Below are 13,258 nucleotides of genomic sequence, written 5' to 3' on the forward strand. Positions count from 1 at the left end.
GTCAGAACAAAGTGGGTTGAGACTTTGAGAGACAGTTGCCTCTATGGATTGTCTGTTTACTCTTGCTGACTCCCACTATCTAGAAAAATATCTTGTAACGGGCATGTCCGTCTATGGCAACATGAAATTCGTGTGCGGGATTAATTCATTCCCAATCCGTGTGTTTTTCAAGGAGCTTTAAAATAAATACAGACTGGTATAGTGATCCATATTTTAACATTTTGAGCAAAGTGAAGCATGAAACAATTTAAGTACATTCAGTATATGAACTTGGCCAAAAATGACCTTTTCTTGAAAATAGTAGAACATTTTGGATATTATGAACCAGTGCATGATTATTGATGTGTGTTTTCAAACACTTTCTCCAAAGTAGAGTCCATTTAAGAATCAGTTTTAAGAAATGAGTGGTACTTCATTAGTGCCACGGAGAGAAAGGATAATATGCAAAAATAAGGATAGTGACTCCCTTATTTTGATTTCTTGTTATGTTCTTGACATTGTGACAAGCTCTTCACTTACATTATCTCATTTATGTTTCACAGCAAGTGTATGGGGATGATAGAATTATTATAATTACTGTATTTCCAGGGAAGCAACCAAAGATTAGAGAAATTAGCAGGTATTAAGTAGTGAGGCCAGGATTATTGTGTTGGGAGCTATTTATAGAATCCAAGCTCTTAACTGTTACTTTATAGTCATTCTCAAGCAATTAATGGATAGGGGGTCTGAAATCAGTCCAGTGGTGCCCTGGGAACAGTTCTCATAGATACCTGAGAGCTATATGTTACATATTTAGGAATTTTGTAAGCTGATGTATCAACTTTGACTTTGAAATCAGCTTATGTATGTCATAGAAATGAGCAAATGCTACAAATCAAGGCTTTTTTTTTTTTTGAGAAATTGGTTCCCTAGCACACCACTTAATAACATAAGATTCTACCAGCAGTGTTTGTCAGAGTATAGCTTGCAAACCTTAACATTTAAAATGGATAAGAATGGAATAAATGCTTTGAGTATCAGATTTTTTGCCCCATAGCATTTTTCTTCATCTGATAAATTATAATTAATATAGCTAGAATTGAGAAAATTAAATTTAAAAGAATTTATTTCCAAATGTGAAAGGAAGAGAGAGGTTCTTCCCTAGCTTTTATCTTATATCTTTTATCCAGTCTTTCATCTGAGGGTTTTGGAGAGAAAGCTCTTATTCGGCTGACTGCAGATTACGAAGGCAGTAGCTATACCCAGATCTGGGAATTGGTTTTGACCACTAGCTGAGGTAGTCTGAGGAGGAATGGAAAGACATTTGGCTGTGCCCATGACAGGAAGATGGAGGATTCCAGCGAAAGAAAGTTCATTAAAGATAAAACCAAGCAGAAAAAAACATGGGCGCCAGAGAGGTTTGTGGGATATGAGAAACCCCAGTGGCCAAGACGACGTGTTCCTTTCATCCACAAAAGAATTTTAATTCTGGAGCCCTAGCTCTTTATCTTGCCTTAAAATGATAGTGTATCATTCTCTGCTGATAGGAATCATTCTAATGGTAGTGGTTCAATTTAATAAACACTTAAAAATTGAAAATTGTAATTTTGATACATTGTATCAGGTTATCAAATTTATCCTCTTAATGTTCTTTTTATGAAGAAGACATCGTCCCTCTTGCGTTTAGTGTTTAATGTGTTTATAATGTTACTCTGTTACGAGAATCCTCCTTTGAGGATCTTCCCAGCCCAGTTGGATTGCCTGCTGGGAGCTCGTTATCTAAAGCAAAAACCTTCATGAATGATAATATACTTGTTCCTGATTGGAATGATTCTAACTCACTTACCTGTTTCCTTCACCACCTTGATAGTTATCTTTTGGGTTTTTCAGAATTTATGGGATTATTGTTTAGAGTGGGAGTTTCAAAGGATGGAAAGAGAAGGGGAAAAGTATGAATGAGAAAAACAACACTTACATAGATCCACTCACCCATTCATCTATCCATCCCAGGATAGAGCAGAAAATCACATTGCCACATCTCAAATATGTATCCAACTTGAGTAAAACAAAGTAATTGTTTTCTTTCTGGATGAAGAGAAGCCTATGTAAAAGGCTCTATTGTACCAGTTCAGTTTTCTATTTTTTTAAACTTCAATATTAGTTCAATGCAAGAATTTTTCTGTTCTTTATATTTTTTATCAGCTGACTGTGTGGTACATTAGAATAGAATGCTTGAGAGTCCAAGAAATCTGGCCTTTCAATACTGCCTTGAAGAATTTAGTTATTGTGACTTTGGAAAAGTCACCTAACTTCTCTGTTTTCTTGTCCACACAATGATAGTAATAATCCTTACAGACAATCATAGGAGTTACTGATAAAGCTTTGAGTGCAATGCCTAGGAGAGTAGGCAGGCACTCAATAAAAGGGTGGCTATCATTATCTATAAATTCAAAAATGGATTAAGTGTGAGCAAATAGATAATATATTTTGATGATTTAGGAGCTGATACTAGAGAATTGACAAGTACTTTTTTTTTAAATGAAGGAAACTGATACATAATAAGGTAAATTGGGTCTTGTTGCTTGATGATGATGATGATGATGATGATGATGGTGATGGCGACAGCAGTGATGATGGTATCTTTCCCTCTTTCCACGCAGAATGTTCCCCCAGACCTCTCCATCTGCACCTTTGTGCTGGAACAATCTCTCTCTGTCCGGGCCCTGCAGGAGATGCTGGCTAACACCGTGGAGAAGTCAGAAGGGGCAAGTACTTAATTTATGTATACTTCTAGTATTTTGATTGTATGAATGATTTTGTTCATAGGTATTGGAGGTTTTCTTTGTGCTGAAATAAGTCAATGAATTTTACTTGTAATTTCCTTAAGTTTGACTTTCTACTTTGTCCGGCAGACCTGTGGTATCTTAAAGAACTTAAAAAAAAAAAAAAATCCAGCCTCCAGGTGATGTGTGTCATTGAACCTCATGCTTATGCCTATGGCTTAAAACATAATTTTTCTTTGAGCAATTTGTGTGTTTTCTTACATTTTCAGAGCCTGTTATTGTTACTGTCTTAATTAATTGCTTCATGCCTGGCTATTTGTCCTTAACCTTTATTTCATTTTCAAATGCCTCTAACCATATGCCTATGTTCTAAGCTTCTTTATGGCAAGTAAAATTTCATGACACTCGTGTATTTTAAGTAATAAAATTATGACAATATGTCTTAAATCAATTATAGTTTTGTAAACATCTAAGAATTTTCTTCTGAAAATTGAAATTCTTACTCTGTCCCCTATGAAGACATTTTTCTGTGAAATCTGATTTGCTAATTTAATTTTTTCTATGCTATAACTTGATATGACTGATTTCTGGGCTACTTTCATTCTTAACTAATTCATTAAAGTTTAGAATTAAGCAGAGGATAGATGGCCAAATTTTGGTTTCTTGTTTTTTGTTTGCTTATTTTTCGCACTATAATTACTGCAGTGTGGGGTTTAAATGAAACTTAAAATTTTCTCTTGCCATTATTGGTCTATGTTACTGTTACAGTTTTGTTTTTTTTTTTTTTTTTTTTTGAATTTAAAACTACTTATTCCCTGGGGAAAGGTGTTATTTGATAATCCAATTTGCTTAAAAAAAATTTTTTTTTAAAGTCACATTCAACATGGGTCTAACAAACATGAACAAGCACATTATGGGCCCTCCACCGCCCTACAAAAAGCCTATGAAAAAACACGCGGTTAGAGAAAATTGCAAACTAGGCTGCCTCACTTAGGACTCCAGCGCAGGGCTGACCAAATGCTCATGGAAGAGGCGCGGCGTGCGGTAGTCAACCAACTCCACCTGCACGGCCCTCTGATCTCGGTTCGGCAGCAGACCCTCCGAGAGCACCGTGCGCAGCGTCTCCGCGCGACCCGCCACCAAGCGGTTCACCTTCGGGTGAGCGAGGAGTAGAACTTCTCTTCCACACTGTACGGCTTGGGGGACTGCTCTATCTCGGCCCTCTGAGCTTCTGTTAAGCCGTGCTGCGGGGTGCAGCTGCCGAGCGGTACCACCCGGTCGCCTTCCTTTCTCCTTGGACCCCGGAGAAACCGGCTTTTCATCAAGTCGATGGCTTTCACCGCCTGGATACTCAGAGTAAACTGGAAGTATTTGCTTTGCTGTAAGCTCGGGTATGAGGTGGTATAAATAACTTCATAAACGTGTTCCTCTGGCTCTGAAATGCTCGATTCAATTGGCTTTGCTCTGTTTTTCTGGAAGACCCCAATTTGGGTACAGTATCCAACATGCTCCGCTCCTGCTGGTGGATCCCCTACACCAGAAAACTCCACAGAGTAATGGTAGAGCTTTGCCACATCCAAAGCCCATGTCTGAAACTGCTTTCTGGTCCACTCAGATCTGTGATCTGGATCTCTAAAGGTTGAGCTGCAAACAGGAGATTGAATTCAGAGTTCGGTGTGCTGATGACAACCATACTCGGAGAAAAGTACCCAAACACGACCTCAGGAAACTTGGCCAAATCTTCAGAATCTAAGTGTTCTATCAATTCAATACATTTATCAAGTCAAATCCACACAAACGGGAGTCTTTTTGTACAGCAGAACCACGATACAAGGTTATAGTCAAATCTAGTTCCCGAGGAATGATGTAACTCCCCACTCCTGGAGACAGCCTACCCCCTCCCCATTCAAAGGGTTTGGCAGCAATATCTACTCCAACAAGATAGTGAACGCAGGGGTGGTATTTCAGCATCCATAGAAGTGTGGTGTCCCGGAAGCCCAAGTCTGCAATCTTCTTGTGTTCATGTTGATTGACTAAGTTTTTAACAAAGTGGTATCTCTGTTCATACACTGGTGGTTTGAACTCAATCACTTTCTTGCTGAGAACTTCACAATGATCCATACTGTTGCCCTGTTTGTTTTCTTCCGTTTTGTTAAAACAAGTAAACAATGTATCCTTCAAGCTCTATGAACCAGCAATGGCTCAGCTCCAAAGGGCACTGTTACAGTTTTTAATCATTCCAGTTTTGATAAGTGAGAGCATTGAATCATAACACATAGTTCCACAGAAAATGAGTGATCAATTAGGATGTAACGTATTTTCATTAGCCTCGTAATTTTGAAAGATTTAGTTGCACATAAAACTTAATTGGTTTGTACATTACTTCTAATTAATTTTAAATGTTAATAGTATACTAGTAAGTATCAAGGAGAAACTTTAGGGATTTTTATTTGATATTAGAATAACAATTTAGTTTACAAAAGATCCAAATATATGTGTTTTATTTTCATTTTCAAGTTTTATTTTCAAGTTCATTTTTGGTTACAAAGAAGTTTGAAATTTCTGTGTTAAGCTATATTAAATGTTTTTAAAATTTCTCTTCTTCAACAGGAAGCTTTTAGAATAGGCTTACATAGGAGTAAAATATTTCTCAATTCAAATAGTTTTGTCTGTACCTGGAATAACCTCTTTTGATTTTTAAACATCACTGAGGCATGTCAGCTTTGAAATTCAAATCTATTTTTAAAAAAGATTTTATTTATTTATTTGGCAGACAGAGATCACAAGTAGGCAGACAGGCAGGCAGAGAAAGAGGGGGAGGCAGGCTCCCTGCTGAGCAGAGAGCCCAACGTGGGACTCGATCCCAGGACCCTGAGATCATGACCTGAGCCAAAGACAGAGGCTTTAACCCACTGAGCCACGCAGGCACCCCAAATCTATTTTTAAAAAGAAAAGCATTTTTCTTTTGCCTAAGCATCTAGGAAAGTATGTATTATCATTTTACTTACACTGTAGTATGTAGTATGTAGTATGAAATGGTCATAAATTTTATTTTTATATTGCTAAGCTAAATTTTCTTAAATTTAACATCTTTGAAAAGATGTTTTATCCCCCTAAAATCATGAAGTTGGATTTGGCAAGCTCTAAATTTTCTGTGTGTTGGGGTGATGGAAATACTGGGAGTTATGTTTTTCAGATATTTATTAGGATTTCTGCATCCTCTCCCTAATATTCTTATCTAGCTGTATTTTATTTTGAATTATTCCCCATCTACAGGTTTCTGTCAGTTTCTAAGGTGGCAATTTATGTGATGTGTGGAACAGCATGTTTCAAAGCCCAGCGTAGCTACCATAAGACATTCATTTCATTAGAAAATGTAAGCTGAGAAGAATCTGCTGCAAGGAAAGGACATCTTTCATTGATCTGAATGTCACTTTTAGATGACTGACTTTTAGGAGGAAACCACTGTCCATTAGCTCAAGGGGATTCTATATCTTGGAGAAAGAAGCGCTTCTTAATCACAGAGTAGTTTGAATTATACCCTGAAATGATACCCAAAATACTTAACAACTTTGGAACAGGCGTCAATTAATGAGAGTGGACCTCAGCTATAATGCTAGAGGCGAAGTCCTGGAAAGATGTGAGGGTGGCCCCAGTGATTTGAGGGTATCCTGGGGTAGCCCTGGGGTGATCATAGCTAGGGAATACCAGATTTGGTGCCACGAGTTTTTATCAAGAAGGAGAGAAGGTCTCCACCCTAGCAGCCATCCTACATGTACTAGTGCAAGCTGGCTTAATAGCGTGTCTGATTATATGCTATAGTGGATGTTTTTGGCATTTGTAGGAGTCAAGTCTTTTGGACTTTATAGGTATCCGTAGCCTACCTAGCTGTTGCTTTGAATTCATTACAGGAATCTATGGAAACCTTGACCTATGTCAAGCAAACTGTCATCTCCAGCTTAATAAACTGTAGACAGTAGATTTGCTTTAAGAAAGATCTACTTGGGGCGCCTGAGTGGCTCAGTGGATTAAAACCTCCGCCTTCGGCTCAGGTCATGATCCCAGGGTCCTGGGATCGAGCCCTGCATCGGGCTCTCTGCTCAGCAGGGAGCCTGCTTCCTCCTCTCTCTCTGCCTGCCTCTCTGCCTACTTGTGCTCTGTCAAGTAAATAAATAAAATCTTAAAAAAAAAAAAAGAAAGATCGACTTTTACGAGAAGGGTATATACAACCAAGTAATGCTGATTTTCATGAAATCATTTTTCTCCCTTACAAATTGCCAGTGTATCAAACACAACCTTACGTATTTCCTGATTTCCTAACTCGTTCATAATCAACTCTACTTACAAAGCCTTGTCCTTTTTTTTTTTTTTGAAGATTTTATTTGACAGAGATCACAAGTAGGCAGAGAGGCAGGCAGAGAGAATGAGGAGGAAGCAGGCTCCCCACTGAGCAGAGAGCCCAATGCGGGGCTTGATCCCAGGACCCTGAGATCATGACCTGAGCCGAAGGCAGAGGCTTAACTCACTGAGCCACCCAGGCGCCCCAAGCCTTGTCCTTTTTGAAAAAAACATAATTCCTTCTAAATTCTTTATGTAATTCAGTAAATTGCATAATACTATTTTAATGTCCAAAATGTTATCATATGCGCATAGTAATATGAACACACTTGGTGATGATAAGGGAAAAAATCCCATGTAGAACTGTGCCTTTTCTTTTTTTGGTTAACCCATTTTGCTCATATTCTTGGGTCTCTTTGAATAAATGCATGGTTTTCATAAAGATTCAGGAAACTAGTGAGAAATTCCCAGCATCACTTGTGCTGAAACAAATCAAGAAAATTCCTGATAACAAAAGGGTATATGTAAGATGAATCAGGGAAAAATATTACCTAATTTATGAAGTTTTGATGCAGTAGAGTTGCTTATCGTGACTATTAGTAAAATAACTAAGACGTTTGTGGCCCAAAAGCATTCTGAAGGGTTTTATCTAAAGAGACTTTCATCTGTTTAATAAAAAAGTGTAGTAAGACAGATCTAGATCATATGTACATATCCACTGAATACCACTTAGATTTTATTCTTACTCAAAGTTTATCAATATTAAAGAGACTAAGACCCACTTATCCAAGTATCTGCTCTTAGAGCCTTTAAAATTTTGAGGGTGGAGGTAATGCACATAAACAAGGAGAAAATGACCCCTGGAGCAGTGCCCATCCCTTTGGGCGAACTTTGCCTGGGCTTCTGTACACGGGCATCCTTGCTTTTGTTACTCCTTCTGTCCTCCCCCTGGGTTTATGTGGTTCTGTGTAACTTGTCTGTCTGTGAACCCACACCCATCTGTCTCTACTCACTCTTCTGATTGATTTTGTATGCTGGTTTTACATATAGCACAGGGCCAATAGAAGGGCTTTGTAGAATTAGAGAAATATTTTAGAATACCACTTGGCCCGTGTATTCACTCTGTGGCTTTGGGGAAGGTAAGTCTTTATCGTCAGCTTTGGTGATGGTGCTTGGAGACTGTTGTTCTGGTAGCATATTTGAACAGGGGCCATTATTATTCTTTTCCTTACTCTTTTTCTCATCCCTTGTATGCTCCATTGGTAGGACTGTTCCGAATTTCTGATGGCCTTTTCCTGGGCCTTGGCTTATTGCTCCTCTGCCATTGTGGCTGGTCCAGCTCTCTGTCCCTCTTCCTCCAACATCCCAACCCACTTCTGGCACATGGTTCTGCCAGTTTAATGAGGGCATAATTATGTTAAACTATAGAGTCAGTATTGTAGTGAATAAAGTTTAATGACTTAGGTGATCTTAGGCTTTGGGCTATTTTACTATACTTCTGTTAATTCACAGACCTTTGGGATAAACAATTTCTCTACATGGTTGTATTTTTTTTTAAGGTCTAGTTTAAGGATTCCGTTTCATAGGAGCACAGATAGGAAGTGAGAGGGCACATAGTGTGGTGGAAAGAGCTTTGTTTTTGAAGCCTGTGCACTTTATTGAAAAGTCTTACTTTTTCAGATAATTTTAATAATTATCATTTGTTGAAAAGGCCTTTTTTTTTTTTTAATAATACCATGAGTGTATCTAGTGGCTTACTTGTATATTGTGTTTAGGAGACTATGTTTTAAATTTGTAACATTGACTGGCTTTTCTGTCTTTTGATTTAGTTGTTTCTGAAAGAATTATAAGACCCTCATGTCCACTTGACTCTCTTGGTTCCTTCTTTGAATTTTATAGCTTGAACCAAGAAAAATTACCTAAAATGAAACCAGTGTTTGCCCCATGTATCCTGCTCTTTGGAGAAGTAGGTTGAAATTTATAATTTAGGTAATTATGATTGGTATCATTAATTAATAAGAATAAAAATCTTTCAGTTCTCATCAGTTAATGTAAACTTTTTGAACATTTATAAGATATACGTTAGAAGACTCTTTGGATAGAAAGATGAATAATAAGTGATTTTTGTCATCAGTGGGTCCACAGTCTAATGCAGGTATAGAAAAACAATTACAGTTTATGTGTTACCATTTTAGTATATGCACTCATAGTGTAAGCACAATGAAGGGATTAGGTACGTGGAACTTGTCATTCCCTTGAATTTTCTTTAGACTTTTTCCATTTCTAAGACAAGTCGGGTTCATTCTCAAAGTACTGATATAAAAATCATTTTAAATTTTTCTTCAAAGAATAATTTGATCTCATTGGGCTATTTTTAAAGAATTCTAATGGAAAACTATACTTGCCAGGAGGACATTGCCTAACATATCCAGAGATATTCTTAAGATGATTTTTATGTCTCAATTTACTAAAATGTTTTGTTATTTTATATGACTTCTTCATATTTTTAAATTATATACTATTTGTAATTAAAGATTCAAGATAATGCAGTTATTATCAATACAAATATACATCAGACTCTGACATGTCCAGTTTTTATGAGAAATGAAGTTCTAGAATGCAGAGTATTATTAATACAGCTGTGTCATTCTTCTAATAAAACCTCTGCCTTTTTGAGGTATGTATGCAGAATATAAAAAATGCACCAAGAACGCAGCTAGCTAAATTTACTGGTAAGCGAGTCTTTGAAAAATACTTTTTTTTTTTTTTAACACTGAAGCACCATAAATGAGTTTCTAAAAAGTACCTTTATCAGATAGTGAAGCACCGATTTCAGGCACATGATTGCATCATATCAGTTTATGTAAAAGCAGGAGGAGCAGATGAAGGTCAAGAAGACCCGTACAGACTTCACAGTGGCATGAAGCTCGTGGATCTGACACAGACTCGGAGTTCAGTTCTCAGTAATCTTAGGAAAGCTGCTTAATCTTTCTCTCCCTCAGTTTTTTTTCATTTATAAAGAGAAATCTTTATATCTCCCTGAGAGTGTTGATGGGAGACTCTAATAAGTTAATGCAACGAACATGTGCCAGCCAGTCAGTCCCTGCACACAGGAGACGCCACAGCCATGGTCCTTATTCTCAGGACTTTTGTCTGGCTCTGCCTGCCTCCCAGAGCTCCTGCAGACCTCATCTTCTGGAGGAAGAACTATAGAGGACCAAATCTTAAAAATCAGTGCAAATAACAGCAAACATCCCAAACACTGGAAGGCTCTGGAGAGTTGGGCCAAAGCAGGAAGATTCTAGAGAAGAGCTGGATTTGGAAAATGGGATTGACGTGAGAAAATGAATTTCCTCATTTTTAAGGCTTTTAGCCTGAAGGTGGCCTCAAGTCAGTGTTGTGTGGCAGCTCAGACTCCAAGAGAATACCCGTAGTCTCTCTGGAGATGGAACTTGGGGCCTTGAGAAAGTCCAGAAATAATCCTGAAAAAGACAAATCCAGAGGTGGGGAGCCCCGGATTCTGTGTATAAACTGCCTAGCCTCTCGCTAGTGCTTAAACCACGTGTGGGGGGCAGATGTCCGTGCAGTTGCCAGTGCTAAGGACTATACTGGGTTGAGATTTGTGCTGCCACCCAGCATCTTGCAGTGTGAGTTTCACTGACTTAATTAACTGTTGCAACAAATCCCTCAACATTCTCCAGAGGTATATATTAGAATTAGAATCCAGAACCTTTTTTTTTTTTTTTTAAGATTTTATTTATTTATTTGAGAGAGAGTGAGAGAGAGATCATGAGCAGGGGGAAAGGGTAGAGGGAGAAGCAGACTCCCCGCTGATCAGGGAGTCTGATGTGGGACTCGATCCCAGGACCCTGGGATCCTGACCTGAGCTGAAGACAGACGCTTAACTGACTGAGCCACCCAGGGGCCTGGAATTCAGAATCTTAACAGCATAAAAAGATAGGATACAGTCTGCAGTTGGTTGACATGGAAAGAAACATGCAAATGTGATCCAATCTCAAGAGAAGAAACAATCCACAAGAACCCTGAGATGATCTTTCCAGACAAAAGCATAAAGCAGCTTATTGTAACTATGTTCAATGAAATAAAAGATTCAAATACTTAACATAGAAGAATTAATCAAAGAAACAAAATGGAGTTTCTAGACCTGAGAACTGCAATATCTGAAAGATCACATAGAGAGCATATGGTATAAGTGGGGTGCAAATCCATGTCCTCTGGACTCTAAAGTTTTTGCTTATTTATTTATTTATTTATTTATTTATTTATTTATTTATTTTCAGCGTATCAGTACTCATTGTTTTTGCACCACACCCAGTGCTCCATGCAATATGTGCCCTCTCTATTACCCTCCACCTGGTTCCCCAACCTCCCACCCCTCACCCCTTCAAAACCCTCAAGTTGTTTTTCAGAGTCCATCATCTCTCATGGTTCAAAGTTTTTGCTTTTAAGCTCTTTACTCAGAGTGTCCGTACAATAAAAGCAATGGAAGAACCTGAGGGGATATCACTATTAAAGCCTTGGGAGGAAGAGGAGAAGGATCCTTTGGAAGGCTCTGGGAAGATACCATCTGAGAGATGAGGAGAACCAGGAAAAAACCGTCACAGAAGCCACATGCATTAGTTTCTGTGGCTGCTGTTAAAAAATGACCACAAACTCTCTCTCTGTCAAATAAATAAATAAAAAAAATCTTAAAAAAAAAATGACCACAAACCAGATGGCTTAAGACACCATAAATTTATTATCTTACAGTTCTTGAGTTCAGAAGTCTAAAATTAATCTCAGTGAGCTGCAATGAAGGTATTAGCAGAATGATATTCTTTATAGAGGCTCTGGGGAAGATTCCGTTTCCTTGTCTTTTCTAGTTCGCACTCCTGGTTTGTGGCCCATCCTCTATCTTCAAAATGAAGTACATACTACCCTGTAACATACTCACAGATTCTGGGGATTGGGATGTGGATGTCTGTGGGGTACCATTCTCTAGCCGACTACTTTTGGGATGTAGGTGGAAGATGTTGACAAGATCTGATGAAAAGCAGAGTAATCTAGTTGAATAAGATCTGAAAAGTGTACTTTCTTGTAAGCCAGTCAAGGTTAAGATCAGTCTGTCTTAGGTATATGTATCAATTCATAGATACACATGTATTTAAAAGACTTTATTCGCTTAAGAGTTTTTGGAGTTTTCAGTATTGATTGGGCATTCCAAAAGTGGATCTTGATGTTTCCTTTATATCCTTATTCTTCTGGTATTTTGCTATATGCCCAGTGGTACTGCATGTTAAGGACCTATTTGTTCAAGCTCTTGGGGAGATCAGAAATTAAAAGAGTTAATTTTCTGTCCAACCGGTTGTTTTATTTCCATGTTGATTTTTTTTTCCCATATGCTTTCCTTCTCATTAAAGTGAATTGGGATGGTGTAGGAGGATGAAGGGTTCACAGACCTTGCTTGTGATTCATGTAATATATATTGTGTTCTGTACATTATTAAAAGTTAGTTTCTCAGATGGCTGAGCTAATGACTCACCAGAAAAAAGTGAAGTTAACTTAAACGCTTGATGTTGTTCATCCATTTTTAAATATGTTACTGATCTGCATGTCCTAAGTCTCCATTAAAATACAGAATCAAATGATGAGTATTATACTTTTAAATATCATGTTAGTAGACACCCGACTCTGAAGAGACCAGAGCCAGAGACTGAACTAGGGATACTTTTTAATAAAAATAATACCATACTCAGTTTTTATTTTTGCTTCAGCACAATGCCTGGCTAGAATATGGTTGGGTATAAATAAACTTTATAAATATAAATATAGATACATATAAATGTCCTCATTTGCTTATTTACTTGCTTGATTAATGGTATGTTAAAAGTAACTTCTTTGCCATTAGCCAGAGCAACTTCTTTCTAGATAGGTCTCCTGAGGCAAGGGGAACAGAAACAAAAATAAACTGTTGGGACCACATCAAAATAAAAAGCTTCTGCAAATCAACAAACAACAATCAACGAAACTAAAAGGCAACTGACAGAAGGGGGAAAGATGTTTGCAAATGACATATCTGATAAAGGGCTAGTATCCAAAATATATAAAGAATTTACTCAACACTCAAAAGCCAAATAATCCAATTAAAAATGGGCAGA

The 13,258-nt window shown here is 37.7% G+C and overlaps 1 protein-coding gene and 1 pseudogene across 12 annotated transcripts in view; one reads left to right on the forward strand and one right to left on the reverse strand.

The window, feature by feature from the left end:
* RYR2 (ryanodine receptor 2) overlaps positions 1–13,258 on the forward strand; it is a 749,188-nt gene that overhangs the window by 284,809 nt on the left and 451,121 nt on the right. For all 12 annotated transcript variants that reach the window (XM_046026812.1, XM_046026816.1, XM_046026818.1 and 9 more), the window contains exon 3: positions 2,640–2,744. In XM_046026812.1, the coding sequence (XP_045882768.1) occupies positions 2,640–2,744 (105 nt within the window). The remainder of the gene's footprint in view (positions 1–2,639; positions 2,745–13,258) is intronic.
* LOC123955146 lies at positions 3,753–4,883 on the reverse strand (annotated as a pseudogene).

Source organism: Meles meles, chromosome 13 (assembly GCF_922984935.1).
Source record: "Meles meles chromosome 13, mMelMel3.1 paternal haplotype, whole genome shotgun sequence".
In the NCBI taxonomy this organism is placed as follows: domain Eukaryota; kingdom Metazoa; phylum Chordata; class Mammalia; order Carnivora; family Mustelidae; genus Meles; species Meles meles.